Source organism: Sprattus sprattus (assembly GCF_963457725.1).
Source record: "Sprattus sprattus genome assembly, chromosome: 18".
Lineage (NCBI taxonomy): Eukaryota > Metazoa > Chordata > Actinopteri > Clupeiformes > Clupeidae > Sprattus > Sprattus sprattus.
In genome coordinates this window covers 23,705,035-23,726,903 of record NC_137916.1, presented here as the reverse complement: position 1 = coordinate 23,726,903, position 21,869 = coordinate 23,705,035, and the positions used below count along the sequence as shown (strand labels likewise).

Here is a 21,869-nt window from a genome sequence, read left to right as displayed (position 1 = left end):
CGCAAGTCAAGCCATCCTCAGCCGAATAAGTCGACCATAAAGACAACTTTCTGAAAGATCTGAGCCATCACTTGCAGAATGTTTGTTTGCACTGTGTAATTACGTTTAAGTTTTAAAGTTGAGTTTAAACTGGATATATAGTATATTTGAGTATTGTGTTGTAGACTATACCTCTGTTAGGAAAAATAAAACTTAATTGGAGTGGTACGTATATTATGTCTCTCTATATTTATATATATATATATATATCTATATGTATTTTCAAATATATCAACATCACTTTCACCATCCATCCAAGAGGTAAAATAAGGAGGAAAAAAACACATTGAAATGCAAAACTGAGGCGAGACTATTAGTCACAGGACACGGACTACATGACCACATTAGCACTAAGCACCTCTGCAAGACAATACAGGACTACACCAAGGCTAGCCAAAATGTTCAAGTTTTTGAAATTCCTTTGTTAAGTTTTCTTCTGTACTTTTAAACGTTCTTCATTTTCAGAAAAAAATCTTTAGAACAGCATCAACAGCTAAAATGTTCTCGTTCACTGTCTCTCGGGTTTCACATATTTTTGCTAGGTGCTGGTTCCACCCTTTTGTTTGGGGCTGGGGGGGATGAGGGTTGGGTGAGGGTGGCAAAACTCTCACTCTGCGCTCTTTTGTCAAAACTGCATAGTTCAACTTGTCGACTCGTCTGTCGTGTCTCTCTTTTCGTTATTTCAGAAATCTAACATTTCCTTCTTCCACAGTTGCACTACGGCAGATTAGGCCCAAAGTACAGAGACTGTAATTTTTTTCTGTTTCTCGTAATGGAAACCAGGGCCTGTGAGGTGTACTGCTGATGCCTATGGCTAGAGGCGAGCCCCTGGGGGTTTCTGTACGTCTGGGCCACTTCAAACTGGCCCGTGCCTATTCCTCAGCTGTGTGCTTGTTAAGTAAAAGCTCTTATTGGTCAAATTAAACAACGGCGCAGAGATTTGGAGGTCATACTGTGAGGTTTTCTTCACCAAACCCCCGATAGCAGCCAACTCTTGAATGAATCCGAATGTGGGCCCAACCCGGTCCCATGTCAGCTACTATCTGGACTCTGGTGATTCACGACTGTACTAGTCAAACTGGCCAATGACTGACAGGCAGAACCAATGGCCCAGAAGCAGTCTGGAGAATCTGAAATCCCTCCCAACGAAACGTGACTCCAGTGGCTATGGTGTTAGCTACAGAAGTCCCTCTCTCTAAAACTCTACAGTAAAGTTTGTGCAACAAACACGAGAATGCAACCCTTCAAATAAAATCCTTGACTTCGAGGGAACTCAAACAATTTAGCAGTATCTGGCACTATCCTGGAGACCCCCGAAAAACGAAAGAAACAGTTTAAAAAATAAAGAAAGAAAAATGTTGTACGACATATTTCTTTACAGGAAGCTAACCCATGTGCTGTTTCTTATGGTCTTATGTTCAATACATTTACATGTACATCATATTATGTTTTCTCGTACCCACATTTTTTGTTTACAGCATGTATTTAGTCAGCTAGCGTGTAGTGTTTGTTTGTTTGTTTGTTTGTTTGTTTGCTTTTTTTTGTCTTTGTTTTTTCAACCCCACCCAACCCCCTTAATAACAGTTTCCTTATCTCGTATTGTATGTGATATATTTCTCTCAATGTTTTTTCTCGTCGTTCGTCTTTCTTCTTTCTTCGTCTAGAAGCCGAGGGTTCCTCCGATAGTGGACGCCAGGACGACTCCGAGGATGACGCAGCAGATTATGATCATGATCTTCTTCTGCAGGGGGGGAAACAGAAGGCCCAAACAACACATTTCAGCATTTTAACAAGACATTTGAAATAATCTAAATATTCAATCACGTTCTTATGTTACATAGCTGCCCTTGTTGCCGCAGTGTTAGCACTGAGCACAGAGTAAAATGTTCAGTAACAAAAGAGCAAACATACTCTTATGGTCTTTAACAACATTAAACTGGGTTAGGGTGAGAGCCGTAAGAAATGCACATTATAAAAGTAATAACTGTTACCAAGCATCATTATCCTACCTATGTTGCCATGTTCTTTATTTGTAGGTGTATGTGTTACAGAGTGCACTTAATAGCTCTTAATGGTCATAATGGAAAATGGGTTAGAATGGGTTAAAATGTGTCGCAAAATATTTGTACCTGTATGCGCACCTGCATGTGCTGTGTGCTTGCACCGCTAGGTAAGCACTTTAGGGACATTGTGTGTATGTGTGTTAATCCTACCAGGGTGTGTTTGTGAGACTAGATGCAGGCATGCAGGGTGATGTTCCAGTTCTGAGAGTGGAGCCTTTGTTCCTTGAGTTGGGTATTATGAGTAGACCTGAGCGTATGCACACAGTACATGTGTGTGTGTGTGTGTGTGTGTGTGTGTGTGTGTGTGTGTGTGTGTGTGTGTGTGTGTGTGTGTGTGTGTGTGTGTGTGTGTGTGTGTGTGTGTGTGTGTGTGAATGGGAGTGTGTGTCTGTGAATACATGGATGACCATTGGGGTGGGGTGTGTCTGTATGTTTCAATAAGTTCTGTGTATGTGTGTGTGTCTGTGTGTGTTTTTGGGGAGAGGTGAAGAGGTGCATTGTGTGTGCACCTAAATGGGTGCGCATCTATATGTGTGTGTGTGTGTGTGTGTGTGTGTGTGTGTGTGTGTGTGTGTGTGTGTGTGTGTGTTTGTTTTGGGTGTATGGGTGTGGTGAAAGGGGGTTTAAGAAGTGCAGTGGAGTGAGTGCATGTATACAGTACAAAGGTATGTGTGCGTCAGTATGTTTGTGTGTGAGTGTGTGAATCTACATGTGTATGTTTGTGTGTTCACGTGAGTGTGGGTGTGGGTGTTATCGGGTATTATCGAAGCAGGTTTGTGTATGTGTATGCAAGTGGGAGTAGTGTTACACAGTATACAACTACTAGAAAGGTATCGCAATAATAGCCCACGTTAAAAACCCATTTTAATAGCACTGGTGCTTCAAGAATGACATTCTTTTAATAAGAGTTTGTAATAATAAGAGTGTGTGAATCCTATGAGTTGCATTGATGTGCGACAGTGTGTGTCTGTGTGTGTGTGTGTGTGTGTGTGTGTGTCTGTGTGTGCGTGTGTGTGTGTGTGTGTGTGTGTGTGTGTGTGTGTGTGTGTGTGCAGCACCCTGCCTCCACTACTTGCTGGCACAGTAAGAAGGCCAACCGTTTTTTTTCTCTCTCTTATGCACTCTGTAGCTTTCATGGGGAATAAACAAACAGAAGGAAATCCAATGCAAATCCAAGTGCTCTTGCTGACCGTCCATGGCTCGTTGACAGATGCAGATGCACAAAGTGAAATATGGCATTAGGGCAAGCCCACGGACGCAAAGCCCATCTGTAAAAGATGTTTTAAACCAACGCAGACCAAGGCAGCCAGCCAACGTGACCGACTTGGCAAGGCATCTAGCAGACAGACCTGCCGTCCTGTTCAAATAATTGTGACAGATAGCATAATTATATCATGCCCCTGCCCTCAAATATTCAGTACGTGAAACGATTTTTTTTCGTGCCAAACAAACTTGTTTCACCATCAAAGTTTGACGGGGCAATTAAGGACATTAATTTGGCTTTACCTTTTTAGCTAACTCACCAGTGTGGCAAACATCTCTATATGCAAATACAACATTCACACTAGTAACGATTGCAATCTGTTAAACATCAGGTGTCAGAGTATGCAGATAATTATCAATGATCAATTTATACTCAATCACTACTGGTAATGGTTTAAATTGATCAATCACTACTGGTTATAGTTTAAATTGATCAATCACAATTGGTTATAGTTTAAATTGATCAATCACTACTGGTTATAGTTTAAATTGATCAATCACTACTGGTAATGGTTTAAATTGATCAATCACTACTGGTTATAGTTTAAATTGATCAATCACTATTGGTTATGGTTTATTTATATTGATCAATCACTATTGGTTATCATGGCCTGTATCACTAAAAAATGGTGCTCAGTTGAGCACAGACCTCAGCCAAGGAGATCTAATGAATCTTATTAAATGCTGTTTAATAAATTATATCTGGTTGCAAACTATTGTGGTAATCACATATTACAGCCCAACTAATAATGTTGTATGTCAAGCAACCTGAATTCCTGCAAAAAGGGAGAAATCGTCTGCAAGGATTGAACCTTCTAGAAGCAGCAGTGTGACGTGACGATGGAGAGATGTGAACGTGTAAAGAGCTGATCCTAGTTCAGTCCTGGTAGGATAATAACGTGTATGAGCTATGGTACAATAATTCACTTGTGTTGTTCTTCTTTTCACATCCTCCACTGCATTGCATTAGTGTTGTGAAAATATTATTTATTCAATTATTTTTTTTGGTAATGTTAATGTTCTGTCATCTATTATTACATTACTTGATGTTTGAGGTTTTTGACGTGGTATCGTATTCAGTTCGGTATCGGGATATTTAGGCAGGTATCGCATCAAAGTTATAATGTTGATATCGACACTGTGTACTGTAGGGGTGTGTATGTGTGTCAATGTGTGTTTGTGTATGCAACTGAATATGACTATGAGTGAGTGTGTGTGTGTGTGTGTGTGCGTGTGTGTGCGCGTGTGTGTGTGTATGTGTGTGTGTGTGTGTGTGTGTGCACCTACCTTGCGGGCCTGGCTCTGGTATTTCACGGCCTTCTTGGTGTCAGACACGGCACGCTCCACAAAGTCCACTGAGTGCTCCACGTTGTACTCGATTCTGTCAATCATCTCACCCTGGGAAAATTGGCACAGTCATGTGATCAGATGGAGAAAGGGGACACACACACACACACACACACACACACACACACACACACACACACACACACACACACACATTCTTCTTACTGACTCCACCAAGATCTCAGGCCCCTTTCACAACTATGGCAAATCAGACTCAGTGTTGACCCTCCGCTCATTGGTATATCCAAACATTACAAGGATTAAGTAATGTTTAGAAAAGCTTCGAAGTTTTGCAAGTAACCCATTGCAGCTGTTGTAAAAAAAGCTCATTACTTCCTAATTGGGTCATTTTAACACTACTCAGATGCTCTGCAAAGCTTCTGCCCCTTCTGTTGTCATTGTCTTAGGCATGGGTTTGTTCTGATCAGCTTTGTTATCAATGTCAACAATCCCAGCAGCCGCTAAAACACACCAGCGCATTCGCAACTGAAGGAGACCCGGACTAATATGGCGCGTGTTCAGATAGTAACAGATAAGACTGCTTACATGTTCACAGCCCTGGGGGTTTCTATAGATTCCACGCCACTTAGGGGAAACAACACAGGCTGTTATGGTAGCTAAAGCTGCCTGGTTTGTGTAAACAGACCTCGGTTTGACTCAGGGTTTTAGCACCCCCCCCTGGTCTTCAACACAAGTTAACCTCTGACCTTTAAAGCAAGGGTAAACACAGGGTTTGTGGAGGGATTTACCAAATAAACAGGGCAGTATGTGTGGCCGATACAGGAAATGCATTCAATCATTTCTTTAGGAGATTTGTTCACCCCCCTGTGTGACTAAAAGGGAGGAGAAAGAGACAGCCGTGACAAAGGCTAAGCTAGGCTTCATTTCTCTATTTCTTGTATGTTTAATGAACTCATAACGTTCAGTGCATCTGAGTACAAGGTATCTCATTTCACATGTCACTCATCCCCTGTCACCGAATGGCATCTCTGAGATTCAGTGCAATATACTGTCTGAATGGAACATCCTCTACTATACTTTTCATACTATTCACTTAATATAAATATGTGTGTTTACAGGTGCGTATTTAATACTCATATTTGTTTTATATTCATACTTGTTTTCGTACTTCTTCTGTTTATACTTTTTTTTTTTTTTAATTGTGTGTATATATGTTTACCATATATTCATGGCCATCTCCCATTTCCTCAGCAGCAGAACCTGAAATAGATGTGGCCCAGTACTGGCCCAGTTCTGGTTCTGATCCGGTCCCGATATGTTCTACACTAAGGAGCCATCTGGCATGTGTTCCTATCCTAACAGCTTGTTGTTGTGCCCTCACTACTGCCGAGCCTTTCAACTGCTCAGCGCTGCTTTTTTGAACCTCGAAACCAATTATATAATACATGACCTACTCAGATAATGTGTGTAGGTGTGCATCAATACAAAACGGTAACCTTTCTGGCTGATACATTTCAGTCCTGCACAGAAGGTTCTTACAATAGCACTGCCAGGTGCACTACATAGCATCCTTGGAGACAAGGTATGCCATTCATATTCTCTGTAGCTGGAAAACATGATTAACCTCCCTCACACACACACACACACACACACACACTCACACACACACACACACACACACACACACACACACACACACACACACACACACACACACACACACACACACACACACACTCACACACACGCACGCAGAACCACGTTTTATAGTACATGTGCTAAACATAGCAGGCAAATTCCCCCCATCCCCAGGAGCGATTCCATAATTTAGGTCATACTGATGGATTACGCGATGCTGAGGAATTTCATGTACGAGGAATAACAGATCTCTCCGTGCTGTTTCAGCAACCAACATTCAATTAGGCTACGGCTGAAAGACACCCTCAAAAGAAAGCCATTCAGTGCTTCAGTAGATTAGCTGCACAGACAGTAGGTAAAGATGGAGAGGGCTGTACCAGAGAGTGAGTTAAGGTGGTAAGCATTGTGTTCCAGATCAGGGACTGTTTCTGAGACAGCTGGAACGATCTATCATTGGCAGTGAGGCAATTTTAACGAACAAGAACCAAGAACAATACTGCGGTTTGCAGCACTGGACAGTCTCTACGGAGGCCTGTAGGGGACACACTGACCTAAACTGGTCCAGTGACGTTTTGCATTAACAGCTCGTAATTATCTCCATGCCACAGAATATCAAAGTCCTTGCTGAGGGCTTGTGCAGCCTGGCTGTCCTCGGCGCTATGTGAGCGTATAGCCTACGGTGAGAGGGTTCAGAGACAGTGACAGTGCCTCCGCCTCCGTCTCTGCCTCACTATCCTGGTTTATTTTCAAGGGGATTTAGTGTGGAGGAAATATGGAGAGGGGAAAAAAAAAATGGTGACAGGTTGCTGTTACGTGAGGTCCCTTGCTAAAATAGAAAAAGGCAGGCATGGAGGAGCCAGCCTGTGCGAGCCAATAGGCCTAGAGTTTTCAGAATCCATTAGTTCAGACCCTGAGCTCCTCAGGCTGGGATGTGTACTGGTAGCCTTGCCTTCTGAAAACAAAATGGCTGCCGGGAGTCAATGTCATGGGAGGAATTGTTTTGAAATAGAAATAAATATAAAACTCTTCAAAAGCAATTTCTTCAAGGGGCTATAAAAAAAACTTTTGACACAGACTTCAGGTGTTTACTTCCTAGAATTCAGAGGTGATTCAACAACATTTGCATCCTACAAGCAACATCTTTAGTCTGACTGTCAATTGTAACATTTGCATGTAAAACCAAAGCCAACTGTCACAATTTTCTTGTGCATTTGTGTTGATGTGTGAGTGTTTTTGTACACTTTTGTGTGAGTTAATATGTGTGTGTGTGAGGATTTAAATGTGTATATGTGTGTGTGTGTGTGTGTGTGCATTTACCTGGCTCTCAACCAGCATGGCCATGTCCAAGAACATGTCGTGAAGCTCACGGATGCTAGTCTCCAGTTTCATGATCTCAGAGTGTCTAGTCTCGATCTCGTTGAGGGCCTGCTTGGATATCTGGGAGTCCATTTTGATCTGTGAAGACGGAGTACGGAGTACAAGAGCAGTTGAGAGACAAAGAGAGGGAGAATGAGATGACAGCAGGGGTATTGTTCAAACACAGGGAAACTAAAGAGCAGGAAGGCAGCCCACTCTGTCAATCTCTATAATCACGCGGATTGATTACACAAACGCTTCCACAGACTGGCAGTTTACATTAACACTCCTGCTTTAAGTACCTGCGTTTCAACACATAGTCTATGTTTATCCTGTCTGTATGACAAGACACAGAAGGCTAGGGAACGAGCATGTTCCCCTGTCTGGGGTAATTTGTGCACATTGCAAAGAGGATGAGAATGGCGTCTTTAAAAGGCTGTTTGTTGTGAGTGTATGGATATGAGCATATGGCGTTAAGATGCGTGCTCTCACATCATCAGTGAAAATGGCCAGCTTGCCACTCTCCAGCATATCCTCCAGCTCCTCGTTGGTGGTTGTTCTCCCAGCTGCAAGAGACGAGACACACACACACACACACACACACACACACACACACACACACACACACATGTGCAAGTTAGAGGCTGTGCCACTATGAAAAGTACAACCTGCACTGAAATTAACCCGAATCTGAAATGAACTCGGCCCTGTTCTTACATACTAACTTACTAACATGACCGCTGTGTCTGTGGCAATTGTGGGCCTTATCAGTTTCAGAATCAGTTGCTATGGGGATAATGTTTTATATTTCCTCTTGTGCATGAGATTCCCACAACACGTGAGTCCTTAAAAACATACTTTGATTACAAGGAAACAAAGTATCCCATGCAAACCCACTCTTGTTCTTGGGTTACAGTGATACCGTGTCATTCCCTCAGACTGAAATGAAGGCTGTAAAGGAGCCGCCCTGTACAGAGCCTCGCTGACCTGTCAGTCATATTTTACGTCAGTGACTGAGCAGGGCCCTTCGGCTGACCAGAACACCTGTCCACACAAATCACTGTAGTGGGTCATGTTTGAAGGAAGAAGGGTCAGTGAATATGCCAGGAATGCTGTGAGTTTGACCAGTGTTACCCAATACATCTGGCTGGGTTATTCATATTGAAAGGGAGAGATCATGCCTAACTACACATGTAGTAAAGTTTGTACTGAGTGAATAGCATATTCGTTGATTTGTGAATGGGAATCTGTGTGAAATAAGGAGTTTGTGTGTGTGTGTGTGTGTGTGTGTGTGTGTGTGTGTGTGTGTGTGTGTGTTGAGCTGATTAATTGTTTGACTTTTGTCTGACTGATTGTCTGTTTGTGTACGTAAGGGTGTGTTTTTAGTAGTGTATGGCTTTGAGTGTGTGTATGTAAACAGAAGTGTGTTTGTGTTTTTTTGATTGGCCTTCTGTGTGTGTGTGTGTGTGTGTGTGTGTGTGTGTGTGTGTGTGTGTGTGTGTGTGTGTGTGTGTGTGTGTGTGTGTGCGTGTGCGTGTGCGTGTGCGTGTGCGTGTGCGTGTGCGTGTGTGTGTGTGTGTGTGTGTGTGTGTGTGTGTCTCCTCCTGTCACTCACTGATCTCCAGCTGCCTCTGGATACGGTCCTTGCAGCGGTCCCTGTATTTAGACTGCGTGGTGTTGTACTCAGTCATCACCTCCACGAACTTACGCGACAGTGTCGAGTGCTGAGACAAGGAAAAACAGGCAGAAAGTCAGAAAACCCAGAAAATAGAAAAAAGAAATGTAAAACGAATACAAAACAGCCACAAATTCACCAAAAAGATCCCTAAAAGATCAACGAAAATCAGTTGTGGACAATGACAATTATGGTTTGAAGTTCTGTAACTTTAGTGATATTGACATAACAGCCATTTTTGGTGCTGCAGCATCAGGGACTGCCACTGCATTTCCTCTAGCCACCAGAGGGGCAGTATTGAGCAGGCCTGCTCACAGCCTAGCAGGGGTCAAACCAAGGATGACCAGAAAACCACAGCCCTTAAATCCTTCAGATCACTGACCCACAGGCTATCAAAACACTAAAAAAATGTATGTGTGTGTGTGTGTGTGTGTGTGTGTGTGTGTGTGTCTGTCTGTCTGTGTGTATCTGGGCGTGTGTGTATGTATGTATGTTTGAGACAGAGAGAGAGAGAGAAAGAGAATGTGTCCAAGTACATTCCCCTTCATACATAAATATGAGGCTTGACAGATATATATCTAGAGATTGAAAAGTGATGGTATGTTCCAGATTTGTAGTTTGGTTTGAACATAGTATCTCCCCACAATATACGGCAGTACAGCCGCAGAAAGGCATAGTTGTTATCACCTTCTGCCTCTATGAGATCCATGTTTCATTGTCATGATAAGCCACACACGGCCCATATACACTACATAATAACGGTTATGAACGGTAATGAACAAACATAGTGAGGCAAGCCTGCCTTCTGCTACCAGTGACATTAAAGTGAAAAACTGTGCCAAGGTGAGCTCTCTCTCCCCTCTGTTGTACCGGCATGAGCGATGATAGCTCACGTTAGCCGCTGCGGTGAAACAGGGAGATAGAAAATAATGATGTGCACTGTTCTACCGCAAGGCCCATGACAGAGCCATTGGTTTTTTGTGAGCTGATAAGAAATACAGAGGAGAAGGAGGGGAAAAAGGTACGGCCCGTTTATCACTCTTCTTGAATTACAGTCACGGGTGTGAACGAGCGACAGGAAACGGAGCTGTGAGAGGAGTGTGAAATGGGTGACAATCATGTAACCATGACCAGGTGGGTGAATCAGAGGCAGAATGCCTCAATAGGTTTGGACTGCTGTAATCTCACGCAGCCAGACATACAGAATGCATTTGAAGGCAAGGCTCAAGATTTTCAAAACCATATATAGTCAAGTATGGCCACACATTTAACATATATAACAAGACAAACTATTTTCTGATTGGCTGGCAGGCAGGTGTGTTGATTTTTCTGAATAATGGGACATCCCTGGAGTAGATCCAGTAGGTTCTATATATCAGTGCATCAAAGTCATCTCAAGGGATCTCAAGTTATCTCAAGAGATCTGAAATTTGGAGAACCAATCCAAATCACTCCTGAAGGCGGGGCTCAGGAGAGGATTAAAAACTCTTTGTCTAAAAGTTCAGGGAATGCTGAAGTTAGAGATTGTTTTTGAAAGAAAAGATGGTAGGCACAGAATTCTTAGCATTTCAACGTCCTTCTCGTTGTCTGAAGACTTTCACCATGCAGTGCTGACGTCACCTCAGGCATGGCCAAAGAAGGGCTGCTGCTAAACATTGATCATTTGTTCTTTCAGGATGATCCTCACTCGCATCTCACTGACTGTACACTTTAGAAATGGCGTGAAGGCCTGTGGCAAGGTGTATGGTAGTGATGCATATTCATCTTGTGCTATAAAAAGCCATGTGAATAATGAGACATTAAAGCATTAAATCGCTAGTCACTACATCACTATTACCTTAACAACATGTAAATGTTCTACTTTCGGTCACTACATCAATATTACCTTAACAACATATATATGTTCTACTTCCTGGTCAATACATTACTATTATCCTAAGGTGGACTTATTATGCCTTTTCCGTTTTTCCCTTTTCCCTCATTATGTAAATATTTTATCAAATATCGTAAGTCTATTCTGTAGATCTATGATTTGAAGAGACTTTTATGCTTGGATAATTACTGACATACAGTACTACTATTTAATACTAATATACTTCATACATACTACTAAACCTATATAGTATATCTAAGTATAGAACATATCTACTCTAAACCAAAGACATACTCAGAAATACTAATATTATAAATATAGGATCATTTCTCCCACCACTCATCTAAGTTTAAAGAAGAAGAAGGAAAATGGACACTCCTTCAGTTGTTTGAAAAAATATATATATATTCATTTAGGCTTTTCATGAGCCCTTCTCAAACATCTCCAGTCTAAGAGGTGCACTTAAGATCTTCCTGTCTCCAGTAAAGAAGTACTGTCTTACATTTACATTGAAGTGAATTAGCGCTGAGCCAGTTGCGTCACTCTCCTTAATACTGGAAAGTACTACGGGCCCCTCAGAGCCGTGGCACAGGTCACCCCCTAAGGGGGGCCAGGGCCGACACCATTATTGGAGAATCTTTTTTCCCATATAACCTCGTTTTCTTGTGCAGACTCAGACATTTTCAGTGACAGGAACGCTTGTGTGAGGACAAAGGTCATAGGGCAAAGCCTCAGAGTGGTTTAATCACGGAACATAATGAGGATGAGCACAAAAAAAGATCACAGAGCACTTTTTTGACTTGCCTGCCATTATTATTTATATGATGCTGAGAGCGACTACTTTTCTGCAAGGTGACAAAACAAAATGCTGTATGTAGCAGTTGGAGTAACAGTGACAGAACAGTATCCAGCTTTCATTCCATCAGTGTGAATCCAATGCTATTTTACATGGTATTTTGAACATTTGGGATGTGAAAGGGAGGGTCCGCGTTGTGGTCCAAATTGTGAACTGCATCTTTAAAGTTTAAATTAAAGTCTTTTTAAAAAAATCTATGACATCATCAGGTGTGGCAGTTTGAGAATCGTAACATGATGTGGTGGGATGTTAACAGGTATATCATCACATGATATAAAGCTAGGGTAAATAATGTTAAGAGATTTGCATGTGATTCTTTGAGAATTTGACAAAAACTTTGAGAATAACAAAAGCACCATTATTGTCCTACAATCTCACAATCTCGAAAAGTGGCAAATGAAATTTGTATTGCTTTCACAGCTCACCTGTGTCTTCCGGATTCGCAGGTCTGCGGATGATCTGTTCATGCCCTCCTCCTGTTCAATGCTCTGCTCGATTGCTGAGAAAGAACACATGAAAATCACAAAACATTTAATCAATGAAGTTAAAGAATCACAAAACCTGCATACACTATTGATGAGACACCAAAGAGGGGCCCAGTCTGCAGCCACTACCCGCCATGGAAATGCTGCGTATAGAAGGAGCACATTGCTGGGTCTCTAATTATCACGCAGAAACTAAAGCTGCGTGTGTGTGAGGAAATTCTCCGCGCGTAGATGTTATGGTTGATTTATGCTTTCCTGCGCTTCCCTAAATGCTGACATCTAGGGGAGTTTGAGGATTGCCCTCTTAAAGCCAGCCGTAGAGTAAGAGTCTCTTTAAGTTGCCAAAGCTATCAGGAGCATTACTAAGAGCCCACTTAGCCCGCCTGTATGCAGCTCCTCATTAGGCAAATGTAATTCTGCCTTTGGAAGAAAAAAAAACACACCCATCAAGTAAATACTCCCCAGGAATATCTTTCCGGGGCCAGATGCAATTCTGCCTAAACATTTTTCTGAACAGATGCGAATCTTTCAGCTGCTTCGGGAGCGAATCTCGCGGGCGTCGTTTGTGAATGTAAGTGATTCCTATCACTTCAGTGCCGCGCCGAGCTCCCAGGGATCCCTCCTGGGGAGGCAGGGAAGGGTCGGAGCGCTGGGCCGAGACGCTCCCGCACCAACAGTCCCTCACGTGGGGCCACACGGCCTGCTAAACGCACCAGAACACAGCTGGGCACCATTTTGAGTAACTGACTAAGCTCAACATTCGTATTTATTTTGGTAATTGTATTTAAGAATATAGAAATGTGACAAGAGGAGGCAGTTTGCTGGGATGACTTCAGTCCCCATATCTGCCCTACTCTTCCCCGCCTGCTTCAAAGGCTTCAAGCTGCAAGTTCATGTGCAGAAAAGGACAACATTTTTAATTGGTAAACTACATCTACTATATAGTCTATACACTACTGCCTCAGTGACATCTGCATAAATATTGTGCTATATTAAATCCTACTATAACCTATGTGTGTGTTATTGAGGAGATTTTATATAAAATGTGACTTTCAGCCAATTAGTTGTACACAGACTCTGCCCTTGTGCAGTCACCCCCTCAGGAGTGACCCTCAGCTGGATATCCCCACAGCTGTGATCAACTCATTCAATTGTCTTATTGAGTTTGATGATACCAAATTTGTATTACTTTCATTTTTTTCCCATTATGATTATTCATTCTTCGCTCCGGAGTCAAGCGTTGCCAAGCAACGAATATTGTCACTCTGCAGCCAAGTTGAGTCAGGAAGGCTAATTTGTGCATATTACTTTGTGCGCTCACCTGTCTTCACCTTACATGTTAATATGGTCCATTTGCTCCCTTTCCTGACTCCAAAACTGTCCAATGTAACATTAAATCACAGCCTGCCATTCTGCTCTTGCTTTGAATGAACGTAATGTTGACGTCAATTCAGCAGTTAAAATATAAATCACGGCGTGATTACTAACAGTGAAGAGTCCGAGTGGGCTTGTGTCAAGATATCCCCACTTGAGCGGACCTTACTATTGTATAATGTTCTTTATATGCATTCTAAATCAGCTATTTATTACATGGCCAACACAATTTAAAGTTCTGTCATCTAGCAACGCAGGGACAAAAAGGCAGCATGGATCTAATACGGCAGAAGGACACGTGGGAGGACTTAAGCCCAATTGTCCAATTTTATCTCCTTCAAGAACAAACTAGCCGCATCTTCCTACGAGTCGACCGAGCGCTTGGTGAACCACGGCAGAGAGAAAGACGGTTTCTATTTGGAGCGTTGCCGCCACTTTGTTTTCTGCCCAGCATCCATATGCCCACATGTCGACCGTTCTCTAGCTTTGATATCGACCGCCTCATCTTCAAAGTCCTTGTGATGCAATTTGAGGGAAACAACTGCATGAGGGGGAGCTCTGGAGCTCAGAGATGATAATATTAAAAAGATAGACAGAGAAAAAGAGAGGAGAGAAACAGAATGAGGAGAGAGAGAGAGAGAGAGAGTGAGGGAGGGAGAAAGGAGGAGAGAGAACACAACTCAGCGAATTCAGGGGAGGCTTCAAAAATGATTAGTCCCCAACACCTACTTCTGGAAAACTCTTGTCTCGTCTACAGACACACACACACACACACACACACACACACACACACACACACACACACACACACACACACACACACACACACACACACACACACACACACACACACACACACACACACACAAATGCACGCACACACACACACACATACAAACACACACACGCACGAGCAAACGCACACGCACACACTCTTCTGTTGGTGGTGGCTTTCATGAGAGACATAGAGCTGTCCCTTGTGAAGCGCGATATGTGCTTTCATAATGCAGTAAATCACTCAAAGCTGGGTCCCATAGCTGCCGATTCTTGGCCAAATCTGGCACGTCTGGGACACAGTCGTTTTCGTGGGTGTAAGTCAAACGAACGAGATCAGTGTGCTGTCAGGGATAAGCAGGCATCTTGACATTAATCTTTAAAATCACATACCTTTTTGATTCTTGTGCCACACGGAGAAGCACGCTGATTTTACATGCTGTTTAACTGAATCTTTCAATTAAGCTGTTAACTAACAGCATCTTTGTAATCACTATATTAAGTCATCCTTGAGTAAACATGCACAAGGATAATGTGGGCCATCTATTAATATACTACCCAGACTTCTTTGTTCCAGCGGACACTGCTGCAGGGTGTTTAAATATTGAACCATCTCCAATGTTCTAATCGGCCAGCAACCAAACGCTAATCATTAATCTCTAAATCTGAACTGAACCCTTAGGGATTTCATGATGTGAACGGCGGTGAATGTTATGTAAAAGGTGTCTGAGACCTTGAACAGTGCAGTGCACATATCCGCTGGAAGTGTTTTTCTCTATGGTGGAGCAGCCATTTTGGTGTCGCCTAAGCATTTCGAAGGTAGAGGCTTTCGAGGTGTAGTGGTGCTCTTATGACTAGGAGTTTCCTAGACTTTCTTAGGCTACTCCTGCCTTCTCCCTATCTGACAGGCACTTCCTTTGGAGCCAAGCCCAGTCTCTCCTCCACCCCCAGCTCCCCTCCCCACCTCCCCACCTCACCTCCATCGCCTGCTGACTCAGCTTCTATATGCCATAATGCTGGTGGATGGCTCTCTAATGCGGCCTTAAACAATTGCAACCTCGACCATGAGTAAATATCAATACCGCAAACTTGGCGGACTGAAGCCATTAATCAGACAGACGGATCACAGAAGGGTGTGTTAAACCAAACCAAAGCCCATTGGAGACTTTGGGATGTCACACCTTGCATGGGATATCACACACTTGTGCTCACTGCACTTATAAGGCTTTCCCATTAATAGAATCAAGGTGTTAAGTCGATCATGTGCTGATTCCTTCACAACTGGAATGGAATACCGTGAGAATTCTAAAATCTCTCACACGTAGGATGGAATATTGTGTGAATTATAGATTCCTTCATGCTTAAAATGGAATGTTGTGAGAATTCTGTAGGGAATAACATTCCTCACCCCGATTCCAGAGTCCCTTAGCAACCACAATGGATCATTTCTAGGGTTTCTGTGTGCTAGGGCTGCGGAGATTAGCATCAGGTGAGGTTTTATCTGCGATCAGGAGGAGGGGCGGCACTTGGGCAAGTGTTCGCCGCGCTAGAGCCCCTGAGACGCAGAGCTAACTGAGATGTGACCTGACATCCTGCCAGTCGGGCGACGAGATGCCGCAGGCTCAACGACGACGAGAGTGATGTTGCCGGCACGGCAGGCTCGCTTTTCTTTATTTTTCCTCTTTTTGTGTCACTCTCTTCCAGCTCCCTACAGCCAGAGACTTCACCATATCTGGAGCGCAGCAGCATGGCATTAATGTCTAAACATTGATGTGTGTGTTTTCAAGCTCCTGACAAATGAAATGAACTATGATTAAACGTATTGTACTGAATACATAAGAGCTTGCATGCAAGCTAGCGGTACACTTGAACTCATTGCACTAATAGTCCAGTAGCTACACATACAGTATATGACATTGGCTCCAGGGTGCCCTTCAAAATGAGATTACTGTTTCGCTTCTCAACCTCCCCCCTCTGCACACCTCTGGCAGCCTTGCTGACAGATAGGCAGGGCAATGCAGCTTTTGGAAAGGACTAGCAGGAGCGTGACGAGGCAGGAGTTAGCACAGGCAACCATGTAGAAATCCTGGAGCTGATGCTCACATTCATTTGCATCCAGCCAGCCCCTTTTAATCTAAAGCGCGTCGCTCAGCCAAGGCATGCAATTTATAGCTCTCCAGAGGAGGGGAGTGGCACGGGGGAAAACCTTGACACCGCCACCGCCACGCTCTGCTAGGTGGGCTTTTAAGGAAGCCATGGACACATGCAGCCGTGGATGTTATACGCCCTGCGTCGCAATACCGGGCAGAAAGGGATAGGTATCTGGCATTAATATTACATGAAGGGGTGTGTATATAAAATAATAGTGCACAGTTGAACTTCTGCCCCCTTGAGCAGATTTATGGTTCCCTCATCTATATGAACAACGCTCTGTCCTTGAACCCTGATGAGTTAGCATTGAGCCGCTAACTGTTAGCCCACAGCTTCAGTGGTGTCTGCAGGCAGCTGTAATTCCTCCCTTCATTATAGTCAAATCCGGACATTTAACGGGTTGACCTCAGCCCACTCGCTCCCCTATCAAAGGGGCCAAGTAATTATCAGCTGTTAAGACTGAATTGCGGGCTCCTTTTTACAGTGCGGCAGACCCACGGAAAAAAACCAAAATGACCAATTTGAAGTCTGCATAGCGGCTGTAAATCCCGTGACTAATATCGAGCCGAGCTCCAAATCAAAGTCTTCCCACACAGATAAATCAATGCAGGCTGCTGCTGCTGTGCAGGCGATTTATAGAGACTTAGTCATGTATTGGGCCGGATGCTTTAAATTCAACCATTACTACTCTGGGGTGCAGCTGTCTAGGGTCTGAAGTAAGCGCCTGCTGCGAAGTGGAATTACATGATGTGAGGAGGGGCTTCGATGAGGAGACGGCAAACTGGCGACGGCCACGCTCAGAATGCAGGACAAGAGATTCAATGTATGTTTTATGGCCGATTTGGAGGAGTGGAGGCTGGGGGCTGGGGGAGTGGGGGCTGGGGGCGGGGGGCAGGGGGTGTTGCTGTGAAGACGGGGCAGGAGTGAGAGCACAGACAAAATCCCCTGACAACCTGTGAAGAGGCTTGCACTGATCTGTGCAATAGCGATAGGCGAGAGTTGTGGTTAAACTCACTTAAGGTTAATTATTTAGAGATATTTGTGTCTGTACCTCAAAGCTCTCTCTCTCTCTCTCTCTCTCTCTCTCTCTCTCTCTCTCTCTCTCTCTCTCCATCTTTGACTCTAGCGCTTTGACCCAAAAGGTTCTACAGAGCATGAGCGAACAATCTCATGGATGATTCCTTATTTTTTCCATATTTTATATTCACTCTCTCACACCACACTATGAATCTGAAAGCCTTTGTATTTTCTACAAAATTAGAAGAGAATATTTACCAGATACGCATTTAGATTTACACTGACAGATGCCAGATTTGCACTGACAGATTAACAAAGAAATGAAGGGACTGTTTTGAAATAAAGACTCAGTATGTACAGTACAGTATGTGAATATAAATTAGTGTTGCATGATTCCGTAAAAATGACCATGCTTACATCTTTTACTGAATATTTCAGGACCTTGGGTTTCCTAGTGCCAGTTTCTCCCCAACAAAGTGAATGCCACTGTTTTGTCATTTCACAGGTAAAAAATAAATCCTCTCATTATAAATATCTAATTAATAGACAGTCATATAAATGGAATATTGCACAGTCAACAATGCCATTTACTTCCCCAGGTTTATAAAAGGTTTATAAACATACATGCTTTTCCCCCCCAGGATGTCTGCATCAATCGCCTGCATTTAAAAAAAAAGTAAATGTTGAACATACCTTTTAATTTTGAGCGAACTTTATTGGCTGTCTTCTTGATGTCAGCTGTGAGATCCTCCAGTTCCTGCTTGGTTTCTGAGGCAGACGTGAGAGACAGGAGAGAAGAGGGGAATACAGAGGGTGAAAATTAGACCTAATTATGATGAGAGAAATGTGACAGAAATGTCATTACTGGGAGATGGGGATATGCTAGAATACGGTATTTTTAAACATGTACGTGTGTGTGTCCCTGTGTGCATGTGTGTGTATGTATGTATATGTGTATGTGAGAGAGAGTGTCTGTGTGTTTGTGTGTGTGTGTGTGTACATGTGTGTTTGTATGTGTGTGTGTGTGTGTGTGTGTGTGTGTGTGTGTGTGTGTGTGTGTGTGTGTGTGTGTGTGCGTGTGTGTACATGGTTGTTTGTTAGAGATAATTATGTATGTGGGAGTGAGTAGTGCTGGGTAATAATGAGTAATAAGAGTGGGCACAGAGTGTGTGGTTGCTTTAGGCTCGGTATCAGTAGGTGGACAAGGAGAGCTGTAAGCGGTGTGTGTGTGTGGGTATAGAATGTATAAGTCAGTGTGTGTGTGTGTGTGTCTGTGTCTGTGTGAGAGAGAGAGAGACTGACATTGTGTGCAAGTAAGTGTATGTGTGTGTGGGGTGGGCGACTGGGGGTTATAGAGTTTAAGTGTGTGTGTGTGTGTGTGTGTGTGTGTGTGTGTGTGTGTGTGTGTGTGTGTGTGTGTGTGTGTGTGTAAGAGAGTGTGTGTGTGTGTGTGTGTGTGTGGCCGGCTGCAGTCCTGCACTCTTGATTTATGCTCACTGCAGAGCCACTAGCTCACTGGTAACCAGCTCAGCCTTTTCTCTCTCCAGTGCACAACTGCACAACGCTCTCTCCCTCCCTCCCTCTTTCTCTGTCCCTCCCTCCCACTCACTCTTTTCTCCTTCGCCTCTCTCCCTCCTTCTCATCATCATCCTCTTTTCTATCTACCCTCCTCCACAAAGACTATAGGATGCACCTCAGAAGACAGATCAGGCAAAGAGAGCTCTCTGCATCCTCTGCCACCCAGCTCCCCTACACACACACACACACACACACACACACAGACACACACACACGCACACGCATGCACACACACACAAAGACACACGCACGCACACACGCGCGCACCGGAGACACACGCACACACTAACACACACACAGGCACACTACTGACAGGGTGGTGTGCTCCATCGTCAGAGGCATCTCTATATGCATAGCATGTTTATTTATCACCAATTAATTACAACTGTGCATAACGAGCTGTAATTAATTACTAAATTGCCAGTGCTGTTTTATTGTTGCAGTAGGCCTCTCCGCTCAGCATATAGCTTAGCTGAAAGGTGCAGAGAGTACGACTCAGTCTTTCATTTGCAATTATAGGTAATACTTTGCATGACGATACTGTGATTCCTGTGCAATTAGTTGCGTAAAGACCTATGTGTTGTAATTACAGTATGGGACTCTGCAGCATACAGTTCACTCCTTAGCTCTTCCCTATGAAGTTAGTTTTCCTCAGTTGCTGTGGTATATTTCTCAAATCATCCGTAACATTTCCAAAGCAGTTAGCGCATTTCTTGAAACAGCACCCCACAATGGATTACCTGCAAAAACCTTCGCTCAAAATGCTTGTCTCAACAGCATTTGTCATTGAATATATCAGTGCCTCAAAAAAGTCCTTTTGTCTTTGTTTGTAACCAAGACAGTCAAAATACATTATAGTCATGTGTCATGTCAATATAAAATGATATCCAGGAAGTACATTCCTTTTCCTTTTCTTTACTGTATCTCTCATTATCATTTATTGGTTGAGAGACAAGGGGACGATCTAGGATGTGGATTTTTTGCCTTTGAACTCATTTAATCAATCCTAACATCAATCACATGTTAAAATCTGTATCCTTAAGAACTTGGTTCATTAAGACTGAATGAGCTTATTAAAAGTGCAGTTCTAAACTGGAAAAAAAAGAAATTCTGAACTGATGTTTTGAAGTCTTGCGGATTTATCATATTTCAAAACAAAAAAAAAAAACAAAATTAGATATTCTTATAAAATAAAATACACAAAACTAACATGCATCCATCTACCTCTCTAACACACAACACTCATATTGTTAGCGTGTTGCTGTTGGTCATGTGTTATTCAAATGTCCTGTTGGTTAATTGATTGTACAAATGCGAAACGTGTCATATATCACTGAAGTGGCATCCACATGTTTGCACACAACTACTCTTCATAGTCGATACTGTTGTCTGGGACCAGCATTTCATGTTGAAGGGTGTTTAGAGGTGGGTGTGGGGGTGTCTGGAGGGGGGGGGGGGGGGGGGGACAGCAGTGATACTGTATCCTTTTGAGAGAGATGAGATCTAATAAAAAAATTAATAAAAATAATAATAATAATCCAAAGACACAAAAAAGAGAGAGCTTTGGAGAGACCACATTCACTAAAGGCCTTCTGCTACATTTCAAAGGTAGAAATATGTAAATAAATATATCTCTCAGGAGCTTCCCCTCTCGGTTAGAGTATAATGGAAAATATTTTGATATTGATATGAACCCTCATGTTCGCAACATGGTTACACTTGTTGTGGTTACGGCCAGAATTGACCAGCCTGATATAAAGATCAATAACGCTTTTTGTAAACATTTAATTTTGATCTGTTTAGATTTGAACATTTGAAAAGATGAAAGTAATGACCTTTCTTAAATATCAAATATATATAATTTCTACTGTGTAACATACATATTACTGCAAATCTAAATCTTTTATTAGTTCATTGTGTATTTAACAGTGTATTTAAGAATGAATAACACCACAACAAATGTAACAATGTTACATTTTGAATCTTACTACCATCCATTATCCATTTTCCTTTTTAGTAGGTAGGGTGAAGGATGTCATGAATCCTTGTGAGTTTCACATGTAAGAAAAGATTTGTATTTAATACTGAAGATTCAAAACGGTTATTTTTGACCGGATCACAACATGAGAGTTCATGAGACAATTTTAATCACAGAGACAGCAACACACACACAGAGACATACAGACAACCACACACACACAACCACAGTGACAATACACACAACACTTAAAACACGTATTTACCAGTTAGCCTCCGTGGCCTGCTAACCAGTAACAGCGTTGCTTACTGAGTGACTCATGCTTGACAACTAGCCTCCCAAAGCCAGTCCTTAATGATGCATAGATTAAAAGGGGGGGAAGGATAAAAAGAAAGAGAGAGAGAAAGAATAAACGAAAGGAAAGATAGAAAGAAAGGGATG

The 21,869-nt window shown here is 42.8% G+C and overlaps 1 protein-coding gene across 2 annotated transcripts in view; it reads right to left on the bottom strand.

The window, feature by feature from the left end:
• Positions 1 to 1,699: 1,699 nt before the first annotated feature.
• Positions 1,700 to 21,869, bottom strand: part of stx1b (syntaxin 1B) — a gene marked incomplete at both ends in the record, with an annotated part of 48,180 nt that continues 28,010 nt past the window's right edge. Inside the window, 7 exons of one of the 2 annotated variants that reach the window (XM_080855826.1) lie at positions 1,700 to 1,780; positions 4,653 to 4,763; positions 7,629 to 7,766; positions 8,160 to 8,233; positions 9,283 to 9,391; positions 12,497 to 12,570; positions 18,566 to 18,640. In XM_080855826.1, coding sequence (XP_080711952.1) covers positions 1,700 to 1,780; positions 4,653 to 4,763; positions 7,629 to 7,766; positions 8,160 to 8,233; positions 9,283 to 9,391; positions 12,497 to 12,570; positions 18,566 to 18,640 — 662 coding nt within the window. Of the gene's footprint in view, positions 1,781 to 4,652; positions 4,764 to 7,628; positions 7,767 to 8,159; positions 8,234 to 9,282; positions 9,392 to 12,496; positions 12,571 to 18,565; positions 18,641 to 21,869 lie in introns of those variants that run through there. The other variant, XM_080855827.1, reaches the window with a different exon arrangement.